We start from the raw sequence: 20946 nt of genomic DNA on the forward strand, positions 1-20946 counted from the left end.
CTGAAACGCTACTTCAACATTTTCACACGTTGGCCACCCTGTTACTCAATAATAGCGACGTTTCCGATGTGTTCGTATTTAGAGGTTATACGTTCTTCCTTTTTTCTTTTTTTACGCTTTTCTAACGTCAACAAAGATCCAGTAATAGTTGGTAATATTATCAAAAAAAGCGAGAATTTTTCAGGATGTCAACGCAATCCGTATCGCGGTATATAATACTCGTTTTATCGTCCGTTATGCTAACACGCTTTAACAACGGAATGATCACTATTGCTCATCGAGCACACTTCTAAACGTTTACACGGCCTTTCAAAAGTACGAGTGCTATTCTGTATTGTGAAAAGCAGAGCTATTTGATCATCGAAAATGTATTATCTAATTGTAAACTACGTGTAGATTTATACAATCGTTCCAAAGTATCGGAAACGTAGTGTTAGTGCGATCTTTAAATACTTTCATTTCGTATGCGTGTGTAAACAGAGATATGGAAAGAATAACGCATTTGTGGAACGTAAATCAATTTATTACGAAATTAGGCTGTCCACAACGAATACATTTGCAAACCCATTACATGTAAGCCATTGTTCACTTCCTTATTTATCCAAACGAATTTTCAAGCAAATATTTTTAACCAAATATAGCTGAGTATGCATTAAACATTTAATATTATTGTATCGTAGAAACAAATGTAAAAGGCTTAATGAGGTACCTTGTCAAAACTTTGGTCCTATGATGATGTGTTCGTATTGTGGGTCGCTATGGAATACGATTGATCATACTGTTCGAATATCACGAGGTAAACCATTATCCAAGTCTGTTAAAAAAATTATACATTGTATGAAAAACAAGGATATACCTAAAGTGCGAAGAAGTTTAGCAAAAAAATGTTTAAAAAACAAAATGAACAAATTAGTGCTTAAATGCTCTGTTTGTTTGAATAGTACGAAAATCCCTTTTGATAAACCACAAAGGGAGAAAGTACAAAAGACTAGGATAGATAGTACTCAAAGTTCGCAAAAGAAGAAAAAGAAGAGAATCAAAGATAGAACTGCTGGTTTAAATATTTCTGGTAATTCAGACTTAAATATGGAAGATGTTAGAGAAGGAATGAAAGTGAAGGCAAAAAAAGTGACGAACACTACAAACTTTATTACGCCAACTCAGAAATTAAAAAAGTTGAATATAAATCGATTAAAAGACATCATCAATCAAGGTGTGACACCATCAAAGAGAAACAGTTTACATAGTTTTTTAGCTGAGATTTCTTGAATATTAATTTATTACCTGAATTGCCTTATAAAAATTCTCCTAAATACTAATTAATTGGTCAATTACATAAAAGATAGTTGCCACGCTTTGTTTATTAGAAAAAAGAGCATCAAAGTTAACGACTATTTTTGTACATTAAATACTAGACAATTTTCAATCTTTGTGTACTTTAATCGCAAATCGTTCTCTACATCATTGTCCACATAACAAAATAAATACTATACATGATGCGTGATTGAGAGCGTGAGTCACGTACGAAGTCGCGCATTAATTATTCTCCTTCTATCACTCGAGTGGAATTTCCTTCCGTACCACCTGCAAGACGTTCGAACATTGTATTAAACGTCGCAAATAATGTCATATCGATAGTCCGCACAACTCTTTCAACGGACCGAAGGCTGCGAAAGTCATGCGAGAAAAGGTCCGCTTTCGTGCATATCGTGTTAATTCGGTCAGTATGTCGAGACAGGAGTGCAGGAGAGGTATTGTTAGTCACCTGAATGCACGCCTCGAGATAATCCCGCTCGGACATTTCCTGGCCCTTCGCAGGGGGAACTTTTCCCCGACGGCGCAGCTCTTGCTTGGCGTCGTTCAAGTCAAAGATCGCCACAGGATCCAGCTTGCCCTTCAGTACCAGACCCGCCAAGTATTCAATGTAGTGCTGCCTGCGGGGAAAAGTACCCAGAATTTTAGTCGTGCAACGCACGATACCACCTCGTTTACCTCGATCAGGTCCCTCCTGTAATGCTCCGGATCACGACCGTACCAATTCGGAGGCAACTTGGCCCCCGCGCGTCTCACGCACGTCTCAAGATCGTCTACGTTTAATAACGGAAGCGGTTCCAGTTGGGTACTCCGGATCTTTCGAACTAGGTACTCGATATAGTGGATCCTGAATATTCGAAGGACACGTTAAAGGAGGACCAGTAATTTAATATTATTATAATGGCGATAACTTGTGCCGCTTTTTCAAAATTTATTCCGCAGAAATATTGTAACTACGAATAATGCGTTCATCCCCCTATTATTTTTTATTCTTATCCTTGTACGGATTTCTTTTTCCGTTGACGCGACTGTAACGGTATTCCGGTTTCGAAAGAGAAAGGCATTCGATTATAAAAATGTTGGTCATAAATAACGGTGAACGCATGCAAAGTCGCACGGGAACAAACGGATTACCTGCATAAACCAGCGTGCCCCTCGACGACGTCTGAATTGCACACCGCATCCACGACACCGGTCGGCGTTTCTTTCTGCAACTGCACTTTGCACTTGCGCTCCCCGGCCAGACCCTCCGTGTCGTACTCGATCCCATTATCTCTTAACAGCTGCTGCAACTGCGCGGGTTCTTTATCGCGCAGATAGAAGAGACAATTCCGTGGATGATGAGCGTGAAGCCCCAGTTTCGCGCAATACGAGCTGACCGAGCATTTAGCCCCCATCATGAACGCCTTGCCGCAACCGCAACAAAACTCGTACTTGCACTGGCTGCACGTGAAATGCATACAACCTGCGAAGAATCTCATTAATCCTTGTCAATTTTTATCAAGAGGTATATATGTCATTTCAAGCCATCTGGGAGTATACGAAGAAAAATGATTGAAATTATACAACCAAACGGAGGAGATAGAAGAGTAATTAAAGCTTCCGCGTTTGTCTCTGGTTCTTACCTCCTCTAGACAAGGAGTAACGAAATTTGCATTTAGGACAATCTATCCCATTATCCGCTAGATGCTTGGCTAAGCCGGCAGCTTGATTATCCGGGTCATTCTCGTCTTTCCAAGCAGCAAATTGCTCGCACGTAATTCCTTCGTGCTGTTTCTCCCACTGAAAGTGAAATCATCATCTAAGAGGATGTTTTCTCCGCGCTTATGTAACTTCTACTAATTTTCATGGAATCATTAACGCTTGCACGTACCGGCCTCCTACATTGGGCACACGTGACAGATCGACAATCGGGACAGATTAATCGTTTGTGATGAGGATCTGCGTAGAATCCGCTCGAACACTGCAACCAATATATATTACCATCAACCAATTATCGAAGAAGGACAACTGAACAGTCTGTACAGATGAAACACCTGAATGCACCACTTGAAATTGGGATCTTGCATCAACGTTCTATCCCTCAACTTCCTTTGGAACAGTTCGTGGATTGGAGGATCCAGAAGCGTCTTCAACTGTATGTCCAAGTTACTGAAATACTCCAGAACCTCGTCTTCATTGGCATCCTTTAGATTTGGCTCCTTGCAAAATGGACAAACTGCGTCCGTAATGTTTCGATCGCTGATCTGGATCGTGAAGTAATTCTTCGCGCACTCGTTGCAGCAACGATGCACGCATTTCAACATGGATATCATCTGGGAACGAACGATCAATTTATATTGCCCACTTTTGTGGAATATGGAATAGTTGCTGCGTTCATTTACCTGGCTCATCGCAAAACGACCCGTGCAAAGCTCGCATTCTTGTTGCAAGAAAGCCAACGCCGATTCTACGCTCGAACACTCTTTGGCCGCGTGAAGAGCTTCAACATCCCCGAACTTCAAGGCTAGCAAACTGGCTGCCACTTCCGCTTCGTCGTAGTTCGAAGCTTTACCTTCCGCTAACAGACGACGAGCTATTCTCTGTGAAAGTAAGGACGTTCTTACGATCACAATTTCTTAATATTTAATAATTATTTCTCATCATTTTAATTTGAGATAATAATTAATAAATACCACGAACTTATAAGATAAATCGTAAAATTTGTATATCTTGAAGAGGAATTACTGTACCGACAAAAATGTCTTTTTGTATTTGGCAATTTGGTGACGCTCTTTGAAAAAAAAAGTGATTGGTGCACAATATGGTACATGAGAACAGTGACATGCAAAAGTGTGGTGGACAGAGACTACACCAACGTCTAGAAACGAGCTCTCGAAATTTTCACGATAACATTGACCAGTCCGTAAATGGAATATTTATTTGTTACGTACAAGCTGAGAGAAATAGTATGAAACATCCAAATGATGGTGGACGATCACGAAGAATACAAAATGAATTTTTAATATCACTCCATGCTCGTACTCTACACGTTCCGGGGGATGTATTTTATCCACCCAAACGATTGTGCCGACGAAGAACGGGTTATTTGCGTGAGTTTAAATTACTGTAAAGCCTGGGAAGCGTCCGACAAATTGGATGATGGAAAAGTCGTGTTTCGCGATATTAAATTAAACTCCCCGGTGTGGGGGTTTTCCTCATGGAGCACGTGCAAGCCTTGGCTACGCTCTAGCGTGTACACTCTGTTATTTATTAATTGAAACACGAGCTTAGGCAACAAGCGAAACAAAGCGACATGCTATACAACTATATTAGTCACGACGAGAAACAATAGGAGTACTTACCTCGTGCAAAAAAAATGGACAGCGGCAACTCTACGCTAGTTGGGTGAGAAAAAAGTGTGCTTAAAAAGGTACAAGTCAAAATAGAGGGTTAAAAACTTTAACGGGATGCTGTCAGCTATCGTTTTTCTCTTTGATACGTGTATATATTTTTTTATGCTTTTTTCTGTCTCCGGTTTTCGATTGTGTTCGAGACGTTTGCAGAGCTGTTTGTAGACATTGGCCTGTCAGCGGCAAAGACCGACAAAGTCGACAAGTGATTCTGACAACTGACGTCTACTGACCTCCCTCTCCGTTTTGGGAGATACCCCTGTCCTTAAGTTGCCGCTCCTACTATCCACGTATTCCCTTTCCGTTTTTTCTTCACCCTCGAACCGATGGATACAACTGGCCACCAAGGAGAATCGTTTCTTTGACGTTCCTCCCTGATTCACCCCCGTTTCACAGCCTGTACTCGATCTACGAATCACTCTCGGTCGCTTATCGATCGCGCGTCTTCCTTTTGCGACCTCGGTCTTCAGATCTGTCTTATTCTGTTCGCTTTTGCCAGTACCGTCGCCCATCTCTAGCTTTTTCTTCGATTTACCTTTAACTTTATTCTTATCTTGAATTTTATCCGTGGTACCATTCAACGCCACCGATGCTAATTGTTGTTCCGCTTTTTTGGTGGAATGAACTTTGGAAGCGATATTATTTTCAGACTTATCTTTGATACTGTTATCTAATTTATTTGTCGCTTGCTGCCTTTGATTTTTTAGGTCAACGTTATCTGCTCTCAGAGTTTCGTCCTCCTCGGATGACCCATCATCCGAATTCTCATCAACGGTTTCCCTTTCCTCTTCCTCTTCTGGTCGTTCGTCTTCCTCCTCTTCGAAAGACGACTCTTTCACGTCCACGTGGCTCACGCTGGAATTGGAATCGTCTTGACTCTCGTTATCAGTAATATATTCATTTTCAGAATCCTCGAACTCGGAGTCGGATATCTTAGCTTTTATCGCGTTGATCGTTTCTTGTAGCATAATCTCCGCGTCCGTCAATTCCTCCATGCTGTCCAAGGTCTGATCCGAGAGCTGCTTCTCCGTGCTTGATATTTCCGACTCCCCGGCGCTTTCGAAGTCGGAAGTGGAGCTATCGTTATCCGAAACTTCCTCCAGCTCGTATTCTTCGCTCGAAGTCGTATCGTTTAAATCCAATTCCTTGGACGGCATCGAATCGCTCCTCGATTCGGTCACGTCCACTTTGTCATTCTTCTCCGATAATACCGCAAATTTTTTCCTTTCATCCGCGTTCCTCTCGATCTCCGGTGTCGTTCGACGAGCGTCATTTTTTACGACCGTCGCCTTTTTGCCGTTCAAATTTCCATCGATTTTATCCGACCCAATTTTTTGCGTCCCTCCAATCTTCGCAGCATTTCCGGGTAAACTAGTTTTCCTCGCGGTTCGTTGAGCAGTTGCCGGTTTTGCCGCGATGTCAGTTAATCCATCACCGGATACAGCCTTCGTGGATTGCTGCGAATTTTTAGGCGGCTGTTGCGAACGTTTACGTCTCGCGGTGAGCACGGGGATCCTCGAGAAGAAAGAAGATTTCGGCTTCGATACGCTGTTCTCTTTTAAAGTCTTCTCAGCCACGATTTCGCCAGTTTTGACGTTAGCCTGTCCCGGCATGATCGACCTTTTGAGCTGTTCACAGCCTTTCGACAATGTTCTCAGAATCGTCGACTTCCTTTCCGGGACCGCTTTCGCTTTGGTATTCTTCGAAATCTGCCTTTGTCCAACGCTAGGCAGCGACGATTTTGTTTTATTTCCCGTTTCGTTCGACGGACCGCTCTTGACGATGTTCCCCACTGTTTTCCTCGCGTTGACTCTGGATGTTTGATGCAACATAATCGATCCGCGAGTGATTTCAGCCGCGGTTTCTTTCGCCTTGGCGATCGTCGTGCCTTTCGGACTAATTTTTCCGAAATTCCTCCTCGGTATGCCAGTCGGTTTTTTCACCACTTTCACGGGAGACCTCCTTCTGCCGACCTTTTTCGACGGAGATTTGGATCTCTCCTTGACTGCAGTCCTCGACGTAAACGTTTTATCATCCTCATTTGCATCTACTCCATTATTTCCGACGTACGCCGCGCTTTCACCCGAAATCACGATCTTGCACGCCTCGATCGAGCTTTCCGCGTGGAATTTCGCCGATTCCTCGTCCGCGATTGACCTCGCCTCGTTCTCCGATGGACTTTCTAGGACTTTTACGGGCGCGCAATCGTTCACAGCGATCATAGGCGATTCCGTGATTTTAATCTCTATGATCTCGGGTACACCCGGCGGTACGTCGTTAATATTCCCTGGAGCATGACACGTTGAACCTTGGCTATTAGTAGAATCAATACTGGAAATAGCAGGATTTTCCATTGGTGGTATACTCGCAACGGAAAGTGGTTCAGAATTTTCTTTTCTACTTTGAGTTTCGTTTCCTTCGATTTCTTCGGGAACGGAGGGGCCTTCTAAATGGGGCGCGTTATTGTTCGAATCCTCGACGATACTTTCATCGTTGCAGGGAATCGTGCCGCGGGATTTGTTAGGGTTTCCAGGCACGTTAACGGCGGAATAAGTTTCGAGATTCGTATCGGTCAGATCCAGCACGACAGCGCTACTTTCTTCGCTCGAGTTCGCCGCATTATGCGACATGTCTGCAGCGTCATTAGGAGCAACGAGACTTTCCGGAATTCTGTTAGCATCCATAGAATTTGGCTTGTTAACGGCGGATACGTCGTCCGAAGTATGCGAGCACGACGGGGAACCGGAAATACGAGGGTCACTTGAAATAGTTAAAATTGCCGATTCGGTATTCGCGAGTGCTTCAGAAGCTTTATTCGCGTCGACGTTGTTCGACGTCGAAGAGGATGGGACAGAAATAGTCTTTTCGTCGTTTGGGACAAGATTTTTTATTTCTGAATTGTCCTTCGAAACGATTGTCTCTGTCGATTCATTTGCATCGCGTAGTTCCGTTATTACTGGGCAACCATTTTTCATGTCTTTTATTATATCGTTAGCATTTCCTGTAGAATCGACAAGTTTGTTCGCGGTAGTTACCGAAGGAATATCGATTTTGTTTTTCTGAGGAATGTGGCATGCGATGGAGATAGGCTGTTCTACTTTCTCGGATACATTGAAACCGTTTTTTAAAATTTCTGGGATAATCGTCTTAGTTTTTCTAGGCATTTCTACTATTTTAGATTCTTGGGATAATTCTGGGATATTAGTAATGGGTTTTGTAGGAATTTCTTGCGGAATAGCTTTGGATTCCTCGGAGCTATCGAGGATGATACTTTTAGAATCCGAAGATATGTCAGAACTTTTTAGTACTTCATCGGAAACAGCATTAGAATCTGTTAAATTTTTAGAAGCAAGAACCTGAGAATCTACAGAAATCTCTTTAAATTTGGAATCGGTAAAAGTTTCGATAACTTTTAGATCCGCAGAAATTTCCTGAGCTATTTCAAGATTTTCACGCTCCGTGGATGCTTCGTCTCGAACAATTTCTAAATCTTTTAAAATTTTCATTTCTACCGAAACCTCGCGACGTACATCTTCAATATCTTTAAAAGCTTCTCTAGCAAAAATTGCCGGGTTTTCGGAAATTTTCTGCGAAGCGTCTGTGAGATTTTCCGGAGCCTCGATCGTGAGAATTGTAGGAGCTAGAACGATGGGACTCTTTTCAGCGTTACGAAATTCAGAAAGCTCAGCTAGCTGCGTCACGCTCGTATTAGTCGGATTATTATCAAGCGGTTTATGCTCTGAAGTGACCGCACTCTCCGCAGAGCGTCCATTATCAGTGACCAAACTGGCATCAATTAATTTCACACGGTTATCATCGCTCGGCCGAGTGCCGGCGATGGACGAGCGCATTTGCATGTCGGATGATTCACGGGCAAACGTTCCCGAGTCACGTACGAACGGGGATGACGCCTTGCACGATAATGATTGTTCGCCAATGGTCTCGTTGTGTCTAATCTGACTATCGGTCACGTGTGATTCGTTGTTGAAAGATGCATTGTTAGACTGAGAATCTTTGACGTCGTTCACGGAAGAGTTGCCTGGTTCCGTTGATGATGATCGTTCATGGATCGATGGATCGTCCCGAGCGTGAATCTCGGAGCTCGCGTCGAGATGATTGCCATGAAATGAATCTATGTGCAATGACGATCCTTGCGAATTGACATTTGTAACTTCACCTGTTGCGCACTGTATCTGTTCGGAATCAGACGGCTTTCGTTCCATGTTAGTATCGTCGAGAGTTACATCTGGAGAGGACTGTTTAGAACTTACATTGGATACCGGTGTAGCTTTTGTCTCTGTACTTTGCAAGAGTTCTATATTTGTGTTCTCTCGGAACTGATTCCCGTTCGATTCTACTTCTATTGTCCCCCCTTCTATGTTAGTCTGTGTAATGCCATGAGTCTGCTCCTCTGTACGTACCGTTGCCAGATCTCGTAGCTCTTTGACGTCAGTCGCGGTTATTGCCTCCTCTTCGCTTCTCTGAAGTTCATTTGTATTTTTATTAGAAGCCTCAAGAGATGGAGAGGTTTGATTCTCGACCATAGCGTTGAGAACGTTTAGTTGATCGCCTCCGCTATTATTTGATTTCTTCGACGACAACATCTGCATTGCTGATATAAAAGGACCCAGCAATTGCTCTGGTAATGATTTCACCGCAGATATCAGCGCCTCCATCGTGGCTACTTGCGTCTCACCACCTTTCTGCGCGGTCTCCTGCGAAACGCTTTCAGAACTCTGATCTGTCTGATCTATCTCAGACGGAGTTATCGATGGTTGCACTTGTTCGACAACCTTGATCGATTCTGATTTCGTAGCTTCGTCTGTGGACTTCGATTCGTTCGATTCATTTTGTAATTCAGACTCCTCAGATCGCATCACGGTTTGGTTTATTAAATCGGATCGTTCAATTCCATTAGTTTGAGGTGGATCCTGAGTCGATTGGGACGGATCGTAGTCTAATACATTAGGTCGCAAAGGGATATCCGTACTTTTCGAGTAAGAGGAATCTTTATCTATTTGCACTGGTCTTTGACAGGGATCAGAAGCCTTTTGGGATGGTGTTCCGTTTTTCATCGGACACGACGGTGAAGCTTTCTTTACTTCTGCGCTGCTTTGCTTCAGATCCGAGCTCTTTTGGGACGTCGTCTCGTTTTGTTTAACGCACGAGCCAGTTGCTTTTTCATCCCTCACTGCTTCTGCTACTTCTAAGCTCAACCTCACCGTTTGTTCTACATTTTCTTTCGAACTAGTCGCATCGTTCGTTTTGGATTCTACTCCAGATGTTGCCTCTTTTTCAGTACTGGAAAATGGAACACTGGCTACTTCTCCATTATTCTCCTTTTCTGTACTTTTTCCTTGTTTCATAGATTGCGTATCTGAGTCTGACATCACTTCCACTGTTTTATCTCTCGGACTCTGCTTTAACGAATTTCCTGCAGGACTCGGAATCTCTTTTTCAATTGAATTCACTGTAGAATTGACATCGTGATCGTGATCTTTAGTTGCATCGGGTGTGCCAATTTTTTTTACCATCGCTACTTCACTTTGATCCATTCCTTTTGTTTCCTTGTGATGACTCTCCTCTGACGAAGTTTCTTGTCCAGTCGAAGTATCTTTCTCAGTTAAACTTACCACAAAATTGACGTTTTGGTCATCTCTGTTAAGTGCAGCAGGTATATCAGTCTTTTCAATTACTACCTCTTCAATTCGATCAATGCGATTCGTTTCCTCCTTATCCGATCGATTTTCTTTATCATTACGAATGGTTGTAACTATTTCCACTGTGTTCTCGCTTAAATTCGATTCTAATGAATTTTCCAACTGATTCAAAGCGTGTTCGTCGACTACCTTTGTCATCGAATTATTATTTCGATCGAATTTTTTGCTCTCAGCAGGTGTATCGTTACTTTGAATCGTTAATGTTTTAGTCTCGTCTTCGATGGTTCGTTTCGGTTCCTCGTTCTCCAGTGTTTTAACAGTGTTGTTGGCTACATTGAGGTCTTGTACGGCGCTTGGGACCAGATTTTTATCGATTAGAACGGTTCGATCGTCATTGTTAACTTGATACAGATTATCAGGCTTATTACCGAGCGTGTTCAGGGGGTCTTTGTCATGTTGCCAGTTATCGGTCAGTTGTCTGAGGGCTGCCAGTTGTTTTTGAAAGTCGGCCTGCAACGCGACGAAATTTTCAACGATTGGTGACATTACCTGCTTCCTGGCTTCAGAGTCGGACACGTTCGAAACCTGTTCGGAAACACCTGTTCCACCACCGACCGCACCCGCCGCATCTGAAACGATTTGCTTCGATGATCGTGATCATCAAGTCGAATACACACGGTCAAATAGTCCTCAAATATACCGATGTCGCATTATCTATCGTTTGTTATATTCAAAAAAAGGGATATTTGAGGCAGAATATAGAATGAAAGAGAGAACTTTACACGAGATCGTTCAAAAGTAATAGCTGTTAAAAAAGTGAGACTAAAATTAACATTTAAATTCCTATTATATAGTACGTTAACAATTCTTGTTGGCTTTTTCTGTTGAAATATTTCATTATGTGGGTAGAATGTACTGATTACTTTTGCACGACCAGGCCACGAGCACGCAATATCCGCTGACCTTCCCGCGGTGCAGCCTCGTCGTTTTCCACCCCAACCGGAGGACCCCAGATCCTCATCAAGAACGGCTTGAGCTGATTCTTTTGCAGCTCGAACAAAGCCGCGTCCTCGGCACCCGCGTTATTCTCCAACGCTTTCACGACCTCCGCCATCGTGAAATTGCCCTTCTTCATGATTTCCTCGCACTGTCGAAAATGGTATCGTTTAAATTTTCTCATCAACGAAACGGACAAAGGTGTCCCTCCCGCAAAGGGATCCTCACCTTTAGCTGTCTACGTTGAACAGCCGTGGCGACAGCGTTCCAAACGTCTCCTTTCGTCGCTCTTAAGGCCTCCTTCGCTTCAAAGGCGGAGAGCAGTCCGATATTGTTCTCTTTCAACTCTTTGCCCTGACTTGTTACCAGAACTTGCACGGTTTCCACCAAATGTGGCCACTGAGTCTTCAACCAGTCGATAGGGTTGCTCGCACCCTGCGATAAAGCCACTTGAACGTCACTCGTGGAGTAACCGTGCTTTTCAGCCTCCCTTAGAAGCTCGACTATCTCCAAGCCTTGTCGAGTCAGTGTTGAAACTCCCTGAGAACTTGGGCCGGCTTCGAGGAACCTGGGCTGACTCGATTCCTGAAACAGAGGATTACTTCATTGACAATGGTTTAAATCGAGCCACGAAACGGTGGTGCACACTTGAAAAAATTACTCGAAGGTTTTTCATCGTCGTAATGTGTACCTTCTGCATGTACAATGACAGACTAGAATTAACATCAATGTTACAGGCTTAAAGCTATATTAAGGCTAGTCTATAACAATCTATAACACATATCAAATCGATTAATGTCACACAGTCGCAGATAAGTTTGGATTGAGGCGAACATCTTTTTTTTTTTATTGTTTAACGACGAATATTTTCTTGGAAGATTGTTGCAGTGATAGGTAGAAATGGCGCTGTAAATGGTAGTAAATGTATCCTGCCTACGTTCACACCGAGGCTACGAAACTGCCACAATTGAAATCGTGTTAAGTCGTACTGGGGATTAGATTGGATTAGAAACCAATGATTCTCGAGGGATATCTGTCAAGTTTACCCTGGAACGGTAATAAAGGTGGGTGGAGTCGATGGAGTTTCGTCGTGTACGGTCCCTGCTGGGCCCGCTCATCAGCTGCTGAAGGTATTGTTCCTGGATTGTTCTTGGGTACAGATCCGGGCTGTTCGCGAACCTAGTTTGTTCCTGAAACACACGCTCAGCGTCCTTTCCTTAGTTAATCATTCTATAAATCCATGTGTAGAACAAGCAAAGACGCTTCTTTATTAATTTCAAACCAGAAGAAATATTTGAGCTAATAATCTTCCGTTCCGACTTGAAGGCATTCCACGAATCTGCGATTTAGTTTTCGTTTTACCTCTGCGTCGCTGTCCTCATAATACAGTAATCCTTTCGAGACGGATGCAGCTCTTACGAAACCTGCGCTGCCTCTCGCTGGAAGGTAATCGTACGTCTGAAAAGCGTATTTCGTGTCCGATAAAGTATTCCCATTCGTGCTTTCCTTATTCGAACCAACAGCCTCTTTTCTAATAAAAAAGATAACTTCTCTCTTACTTGAGTGGAGATGCTCTGTGGTGGCGGTGAGGTTCCGGTGGAAACCGAGTGGCTTTTCGGAATTTCTCCAAGCGTTGGCCGTTTCTTTGGCTCTTCCTTGTTTACGTTTGAAGAAACGTCGCTTTTAGGACCATCGAGGCTTCCAGTCGCCACTTGTACACCGTTTATTACCAATGCGGACGTATTCTTTATCGCTGTAGAGAACTCTGCGGTTGGTTTTTCTGCCACGGTCGCAATTGTATCTTCGGACATCATGGTATCTGTAAATTTAAGCAATCACAGATCATTTTGCGAGCATTACTTTGGTATTTCTACGGACGTTCGATACCTTGGGCGTGGATTTGTGGAAAACTTCATTCATACTGATGCAGGTGTCTGGATACTTTATTTAACCCTTTCGTAGATTTGAAACTACAGATGTTCGCGATACAAAGGGGTGAGTGGTAGTGTAATCAAGCAGAGAAAAAAATTTTTGAAATGTGTATATTTATACAAAATCCGTTTCCCAATTGTGTAACGGTTTCAAAGCCATCGTGAGAGGGTTAAACACTAATCCTTCAGGATGTACAACGAGAAATAATTTGGACGGAAAAAACACCAGCCAAATGCACACTCGTGCTTGAAACTAGCTCATCTTGAATGAATAATAACTCCATCAGACATGATCGATGAAAAAAAAAACATGTGATCGATGAACGAAAGAGCGGCTTCATTTCAAATACGACTATGCATTTGGTTTCCACTGATCGTGTACGAAACAGTTGCATGTCTCTTTATTATTCATCCAAGGGTATACATCGACAGGGCACAATTGTATTCTATTGCTCTACTTTTTAATTTTTTGTAAAAAAAAGAGAGGCAGAGAGGGAGAAAGAGAAACACAGCATGGTGGGGGGATCAAGGGGAACTAGAAACATTCAAGGGGTAACAGGTACAATAATTTCAATCACTGACTATTCGACTTGGTACCAAACGAAAAGCTGATTTTTCGCCTTGCTCTACCTTTGTTCTTTGTCGAACCACTGTCCCCGCTCTCTTCGCTGTTCGAAATCTTTAACAGGTTGGTCCGTTTCTCGAGATCGGGACTAGGGTTGCTCACGTTGCTGGACGCCATCGTCGATTCACCCTTGTGGTTCTCACTCAAACCACTTGGAATATCCTCGGTGCTGTTCCCCTTGCTGGGCGGCAATGCGCTGCTCCTCGTCTTGCAACAAACCACGCAAACACGGTCCTTCACGTTATTTATAAAAGTGCAATGCTCGCAGACCCATTCCTCTTTCGGTATCTCCATCGTGGTCTTCGGTTGGTTTGCATCCTTCAATGACTTCTGCCGATCCACGTTCGTCGCTGCTCCTTTCTCTTCTTTTCCTATCGTGGGTCCTCTTTCCACACGTTTAACTACTTCATTCTCTACTATTTTCTTCGGTACAGCTTCTTCACTTTTTTGTCGTTTTTCTACTTCCACTGGACGTCTGACTTCTCGAATCTCTTCTTGAGTTTTACTAGCTGGCCGTCCAGGAGAGACTCGCTCGTCGTCCTCCTGAATTTTTCTAGGCACTACCTCGCGAGATGGAGTTTTCCTGGTGTTCTGGCTATCAGAATCCAGAGATGGTTTTCGTCTCATAGAAGATCTGTCCGCTTCATCGACTGAAGTTTCTCTCTTTAATGAGTCTCTCTTCGAAACCACTTCTCGATCTTTCGAAGGCTCACGGCTTTGCAGGTTCTTCACGCTAGCGCGCGATATACTGTCACCCTCGTTGTTTCTAATAGATCGCGAGTTATCGATTTTTTCCACCTCTTGGATTTTTCTTGAAGATATTTCTCTGGAAGGTGTTTTTCTACTGATCTGTGTGTCACTGTCAATGGAAGATCTTCGGGAATCTCTGCGCGAGGATCTTTCAAGATTATCCAATGCTATTTCTTTCCTTACGGAAGAAGCTCTTGACATCGCGTCATCGTCTCTCCGCCGTAATGCTACTTCCGGCTTCTCGAAGTGGTCGTCGGAGGAACTGGTGACTCTGGATCGAGTGTGTAAGGTTGATCTTCTGTCGGACGAGTCGTCGTCGGTGCTTCGTCTTCGACGGTAGCTGCCATTCGGAACGCGATCTAGTCGAGAATCCACCCTGGAAAGCCTGTGTTCGTCTTGTTCGTATTTTTGCCGTGAATTTGACCATTGGTCATCTGGGACGATCACTCTTTCTTCTGACATTATGCGCCTGAAAATCATTGGTATTGTTATATTCAGAATTAACTGGTAGAATCTGCTTGAAAATAGCAATGTCAATCGACTAAAGTGACGACTTACTCGCGACGATTTCTGGCTAACAAACTTCTATTGCTTTCGTCCTCGTGATAACTCCTTTGTCTCGCACTTCTAGACACGCTACTACGTCTGGTGCCTCTGGAGCTTCGAGAAAGTCTGTCGTCGAAATCCGACTCTTCAGAGTCTTCGGAGCTAGCATCGGAGGGCGATCCTTGCGATCGCCTCGATCGCGATCTGCTGCTCAACGACTTCCTAGACTTCAAACTAGGCGATGGCGAGGCTGCCCTCGATCTTCTGCTGGATTTTACACTTCTGGCTGGACTGTGCGGCCTCGATAACGAGCCAGGATAGTGCGGAGGGAGCATTTGCGACGGTGGATATCCCATGGGGTAGCCCCACATGGCTGGATGGTTCAGGCTCATCGTAGAACCACCCATACTCATGTCCCATGGAGGATTCGGTGGGTACCACATTATGGGCATGCCTCCGGGACCCAGATGTGCCATCGATTGAGCCTGGAAAATGATTACGCGATCTCCTGAAAGATTGTCGCATGATACGTATTTGGGGGAGGATAGTGAATTTCGAGAAGTTACCTGATGCATTCCTGGACTCCACATGTGTGGCGATGATAAGTCGCAAACACTGGCCGATTGCATCATAGATCTTGGCGGGGGCGGTGGCGGCAAGGGTGGTGCCAGTTTTGGGCTGCCCATACTTAGCGGTCTTACGCTCAGCATATCTCTCGAGATATCAGAGGGATGTCTCCTTCTGTTCGCGTCCTGCGCTCGCATCGCTTCCTGATACTTTCTATACCTCTCCTGAACATCGGTACGTGTTTCAAATAATTCATGCCCGCGGCAAACACTTTACACATTCATTAAACGTCCCTCATTACCATGTAATGTCTAGGTGTACCATCGAACAGTACGTCGCAAACCAAGCGCCGTGCGATACGTGAACGTTTAAAGTATTAATTACCCGTTTCATCACACCCGATGAATAATTAGCAGATGATCGAAACAATACCGAGTAGGCAATATTGATGGTGGAATACCAAATGGCAGTCGATGAATAATTTACATATCATTAATTAGAAGTCAACCGATGTACTGATAAATAATACAAGAACGTGTAAACTCAAAGTATTGTAGGCAGCTTCATCGAGGATTGAACGACATGCTGATGATTTGTCAAAGAAGCGGGAAGATGCGTCTCTTATGAAATTTAATAGTTATCTTACCTGGAGCGTAGACATTTTGTCGGTGCCCAATGCTGCACCTACTCCATCGGAGGCGGTGGTATTCACGGATTGCGTGGATTTCGACACAGCCTTCGCGTCTAGCGTGGCGGACAGTGGTCTGGTCGTGTTCGGAAGGGTTCGCTTCAAGCTGCCGACTCTTTCGATCAAGGAGAGATTCGTGGTTCCCTGGTTTTGCGTCGATTTAGCCTAAGCGCGAAACCTGAACTTTATTACACGAGTCGTGCGATTTGTGCCATCGTCGGAAACGTCGTCGTTTTCGTCGTGATCGTCGAAATTGTATTCTCGTTTTTTCATTTTTTTTTGTAGTCAGGCGACGAGTAAAGTATTCGAAACAAAAGGGATGGCGCGTGCTCGCGGCTGAAGGCAGCAGGTGCTAAAATTAAATTGCGGCGACGTGTGCGTGGCTAAATCGATGATAAACAAAGCGTTAGTAGCAAACAAAATGAAACGATGGTGTTCCTGATAAATCAGGAGCACTGGCAACTTAAACAACGTGGCGTATAAATAAACTTGAACTTGCGATCGTAATCGATACGTAATCCTGCGTTAGCGACAAAATGGCGGTATATGGTGTGCGGTTGCTGTAAAGCTGAAAATAATGATCGTGTGTACAGTATGTGCATGGCCAACTGATGGAAAAAATAAACGTATATACATGTCTATATTGTCACGTACCGGTAACGGTACGGGAAATTGAAAAACAGTCCGATAACGATCGTATCGAATCACCGTGACCACCCAGTTCTGCCATATTCACCGTCGCGCCGACCGCTTGAAGAGTAAGCACGTATGTTTCTACGGAAACGATGTTTCCACGGGTACATACACGCGTAAATTCATTCGAGCTCGTGTTTTCCCGCCGTTACTTTATCGACAGAGTGAAAGAGTGAACGGGTTCAGTGAATACGGCAGTAGTGTTTTTGCGGTAACGTGGTGTATTAAAAAGAAACAACGTCAATATACAATAACAAAGTCTCTCGATAAAATCTTGTTGAATCTGTGGGAACAACTCATGGACGACTATTTAAAGCTAGGTGCGACTGCTGGCACCGCGATTAACAATCTTCACGCTGCCTCGGTGTGACGTGTTCTCTCTCTGCCTCTTTGAAACTAACGAGATCGGCGCCGCTCGAAGCGTGGTACAGCTAACAACGAGTAACAAGCAACAACTCTATTTCTAATACAACGAACATTCACTGAGAACGGCTCGAGTCACCGGAGACGAAGTTGCGACTGCTCTCTCGAGAAGAAAGTAAAGGAAGCAGCGCAACACTGTGGAATAATATACGTGAAAGAATGGAACTCGCGATCCTCGCAACTTGGTTTCCGTTGATCCCGATGGAATTTTGCAGGAAGCATCCGAATAGACTCCAGATCGCCTTGAAGAAGCTCACAGGTACCTAAGGTGTCGACAAGACGTCGTCAGCCTAGAAGAAGATTCACGGGAATGGGTGAAAGCTTCAGGATAGGTTGCATCCTACCTGAGCGTTCTTGCGATTCCGCCTGGGCGGCGGTATCGGCGGCGGGCTAGACATGCTCTCCCCTTTTGGCGGCAACGGCGGTCGTGTTTTCGTCGCTAAATCCGTAAGGATTCGTCTTCGCACGTGGTTCCTTCTTTTCGGGTGCTTGTGGTTCATGTCGTCGCAGGCCTCGCAGTAATTCCCGTTGCATGTGTCGCAACGGGCGAACACGTTCTCCGTGCCGCAAAGGGCGCACTTGTACGCGTTCGCGCCTGGTTTCGAGGACTTCTGCGCTTGCGGTCGGGTCGGAAATTCGATGATCTCGTAGTCTGGGTCACCACAGTCCCCGGAGAGCGAAGGCGGCGGGACTTTCGGTGGGGTCGGTGGTTTGCGATGCTGCTGTTGCTCCGCTTCTTTCTGTTGTTGCGCCTTTTAGGGACGACAGCTCATATATTTCGGGGTTACCGTAGCGATTGAGAATGTATCACCGTGATGGATGGATGATTTACGTACCAGTACCCAGTGGGGCATGGATCTCGCCATGCGCAACCGGGTCGATGGGTTCGAGATGGCCATCGGGCGCCATTTTTCAGCTCCCGGGTTCTGTAAAGGAAATACGAATTATTGGTAAGACCTTCGTCATTTTCAAAATCAATTTTATTTCTATCTATGTTAACGCTACTGGACGGGCGTTGAACGAGCTCGGTTGAATCTCCTTCGGCTATCATTTTTTTTCAATTGTTTATCGATGCGATGCATTTTTACACGCAATCTCGAATTGAGATGAGAAGCTGGCAGCATCCGTGGCTCGCGTTCAGCTGCCAAACAGTACGTAAATTCATGTCATCGCACCTTGGGCTGGGTGTCTGAACGGCGACTACACTAGACGCACAATCGAGATTTTTCGAATGGATCCTCGTGAAAGGATGACGTCACACGGTTGATCCCCTGTCGGAAGAGGCCAAAATCGAGTCTATTTTCGTGAGAGAAAAATCGTGTTCCGCGTCTCGAAATAAAATCGAGCCGAACACCACGCGACACTACATTTTCTCGCGTTGACGCGAATGCGAATAGTACATACTTAGATATCAGTCTGTTATGTTTTGTCCATTCGCTCAGCCTTCCATCGGAATTGAATTCGCATTTTTTCGAACGGAATTGAAGAAAATGATACAAAAACTTTTCGACTCTGTTGAAAACATTGTGAGTTTTTAATCGAAGGGGAATAATTTCGCGATTCCAGTAGTTGTCGCGGCGTGAGTTCCACATGCATGAATTAGACCCTCGAATTAGAGCCCACACGTATCTTTAGAACGTTTTACCCCTTCTGTTCTTCCCGCCGGTTCACACTCTTTTGTTCTATGTTACTTATTCTGTCCACTGTAGAAGCAACAAAGCATCTAATTTCCAAGAATTGTAAATTTAGACCCCTGCCACGGTCGCCGTAGATGCGTTTGATCGTTTTCATAGACGAAAATAAAACTAACGACTCTATTAAAACATGAATTTGGTAGGACTCCCTATCGATGGCCGCGATCGAGTTAATTTTTGAGCCGACAATTGCCTCGACAAAAGGCGAATGTGCCCCGCGAAACGCTATTTCTCGATGAAATTGCAAAAGTCTATAGCAATTGGAAGTATTCCAAGCTCTAGCCCCAGCCCACTCGAGTTTCTTCTCAAAACATTTTTCTAACTACGTAATAATATCCATCCGTGAGCTTTATTATCGCATACATTTTCTGGATAAAGATCAGACATCAGCATCGACTGATCCTGGTACACATAAAAGGAATTTAGTATCTCCGACAGGAGTCATCGAACGCGTATAATGGATGGCCTCACTGACACGTGTCACAGATCACGCAGACTCCGGAAACTAGACATAAAACTGCGTCTCTAACTTCGATCCAACGAAATTAGACTGTTATATACATCCATCCTGTTGGTTACTTTCGCGTAAACCAGAGTACCGAGATGCTTTCGCCGCGATAGTGTCACCCCGAGCATGTACTCGCGCAGACCGCAACGAACCATCGCGTGTCTTCTTCGCGAACAGTCCCCGGTTCACGCCATGCACCGGAAAGAACGTGGAACTGCACGCGAAATCTGCAAGAACTTCCGCAAGAACGGGATCGCTCTCTCCCCTCCGTCCCCTCTTTGATGCATCGACTGTGCGTCTGACGAGTACCTTCCGCCATCCCTTGCGAAAGTAAAACCGGTGAAATCTACTTGGACGGCCATTCTCAACAGTCCGTCACTGCTTATCGTGCCTCGAGCCGCTCCCAACCAGCCCGAATCGTGGCTTTACGCAACTTCTCTCTACACCGAGAAGAATTTTCAGCCTCCACGGGAACGCTGAAACGTTTGTCCAGGGTGAAGAGAAATTGTGGTAGATCTTGTGTGGCACCGATTTGGAAGAGAATAAGGATGGAAGGATCACTTCCGCGCGGTCGAGCGCTTCCAGGCCGATGCACCGCGTTATCGAGTAGCACGTAGAAAACAAAGGACGCACTGTGACCTAATATCAGGGAGCGTAACGCGCCGCGTCACCGATACGCGGCGGATAATGGCACTCTCGTGAAAGGATGAATCGCACTCACATTCATGTGGGACCTCGCGGAGGCGATTTCTCCGGTTTTCCTCGGGAACTGGTCGTCACGGTACTGGCTGCTTCCGACTGCCCGTTCGGCACCGCTCGTCGTCTACAAGGAGCTGTTGCATCGCCACCAGCCGAAATCTATTTCCGTAACGTGGCTGCTGGACCGCTGCCACCGTTTTACCGAAGTCTCCCCGTTCGCGTAAATATATCGCGACGCTACGAGCGTTTAGACGCGTTAAAGCTGGCACTTGCCAGAGGAAAACCGACCACGCTTGCGGTTCTCTACGAGCCATGCGGTATAAGGGGCTCCTTATCCTTTCTTTTTCCACGGGAAAATTCCTTTACGTTCTATGGGAGCGACTGTGAAATTGAGAGAGTCATAGAGTATCCGCGTTGGAGTGTTTATGGTATAGGATAAGGGGCATTTTTTTGGTCCAGT

General features: G+C 44.7%; 2 protein-coding genes across 2 annotated transcripts; one reads left to right on the forward strand and one right to left on the reverse strand.

Moving 5' to 3' along the window:
- Positions 1-37: 37 nt before the first annotated feature.
- Positions 38-1269, forward strand: LOC143424334 (uncharacterized). Its single transcript, XM_076896335.1, has 2 exons — positions 38-573; positions 681-1269. Exons 1-2 carry the CDS (start codon positions 485-487, stop codon positions 1267-1269), a joined length of 678 nt encoding a protein of 225 aa, XP_076752450.1. The 5' UTR covers positions 38-484.
- On the reverse strand, positions 1130-20664 carry Lubel (Linear Ubiquitin E3 ligase). Its single transcript, XM_076896321.1, has 21 exons — positions 20509-20664; positions 18422-18511; positions 17930-18337; positions 16428-16634; positions 15781-16005; positions 15227-15699; positions 13924-15137; positions 12922-13181; positions 12725-12820; positions 12409-12573; positions 11591-11947; positions 11330-11513; positions 9128-10995; positions 3699-3896; positions 3351-3629; positions 3188-3277; positions 2940-3096; positions 2449-2779; positions 2036-2161; positions 1766-1934; positions 1130-1584 (listed from the first exon to the last, which is right to left on the reverse strand). The coding sequence occupies exons 1-21, from the start codon at positions 20512-20514 to the stop codon at positions 1555-1557; spliced, it is 6933 nt and encodes a 2310-aa protein (XP_076752436.1). The 5' UTR covers positions 20515-20664; the 3' UTR covers positions 1130-1554.
- Positions 20665-20946: the final 282 nt, after the last annotated feature.

This window comes from Xylocopa sonorina, chromosome 6, assembly GCF_050948175.1.
Source record: "Xylocopa sonorina isolate GNS202 chromosome 6, iyXylSono1_principal, whole genome shotgun sequence".
Classification (NCBI taxonomy): domain Eukaryota; kingdom Metazoa; phylum Arthropoda; class Insecta; order Hymenoptera; family Apidae; genus Xylocopa; species Xylocopa sonorina.

Bases quoted from the DNA above. Each gene is read 5' to 3' on its own strand.
- Lubel (XM_076896321.1), bottom strand. The intron at 1,935-2,035 runs GTACGGTCGTGA...TTTTCCCCGCAG, and splicing joins GCCAAGTTGCCTCCGAATTG to GCAGCACTACATTGAATACT. The intron at 1,585-1,765 runs GTGACTAACAAT...AACGTCTTGCAG, and splicing joins ATCTCGAGGCGTGCATTCAG to GTGGTACGGAAGGAAATTCC.
- LOC143424334 (XM_076896335.1), top strand. From the start codon at position 485: ATGGAAAGAATAACGCATTTGTGGAACGTAAATCAATTTATTACGAAA. The intron at 574-680 runs GTAAGCCATTGT...ATTGTATCGTAG, and splicing joins CATTTGCAAACCCATTACAT to AAACAAATGTAAAAGGCTTA.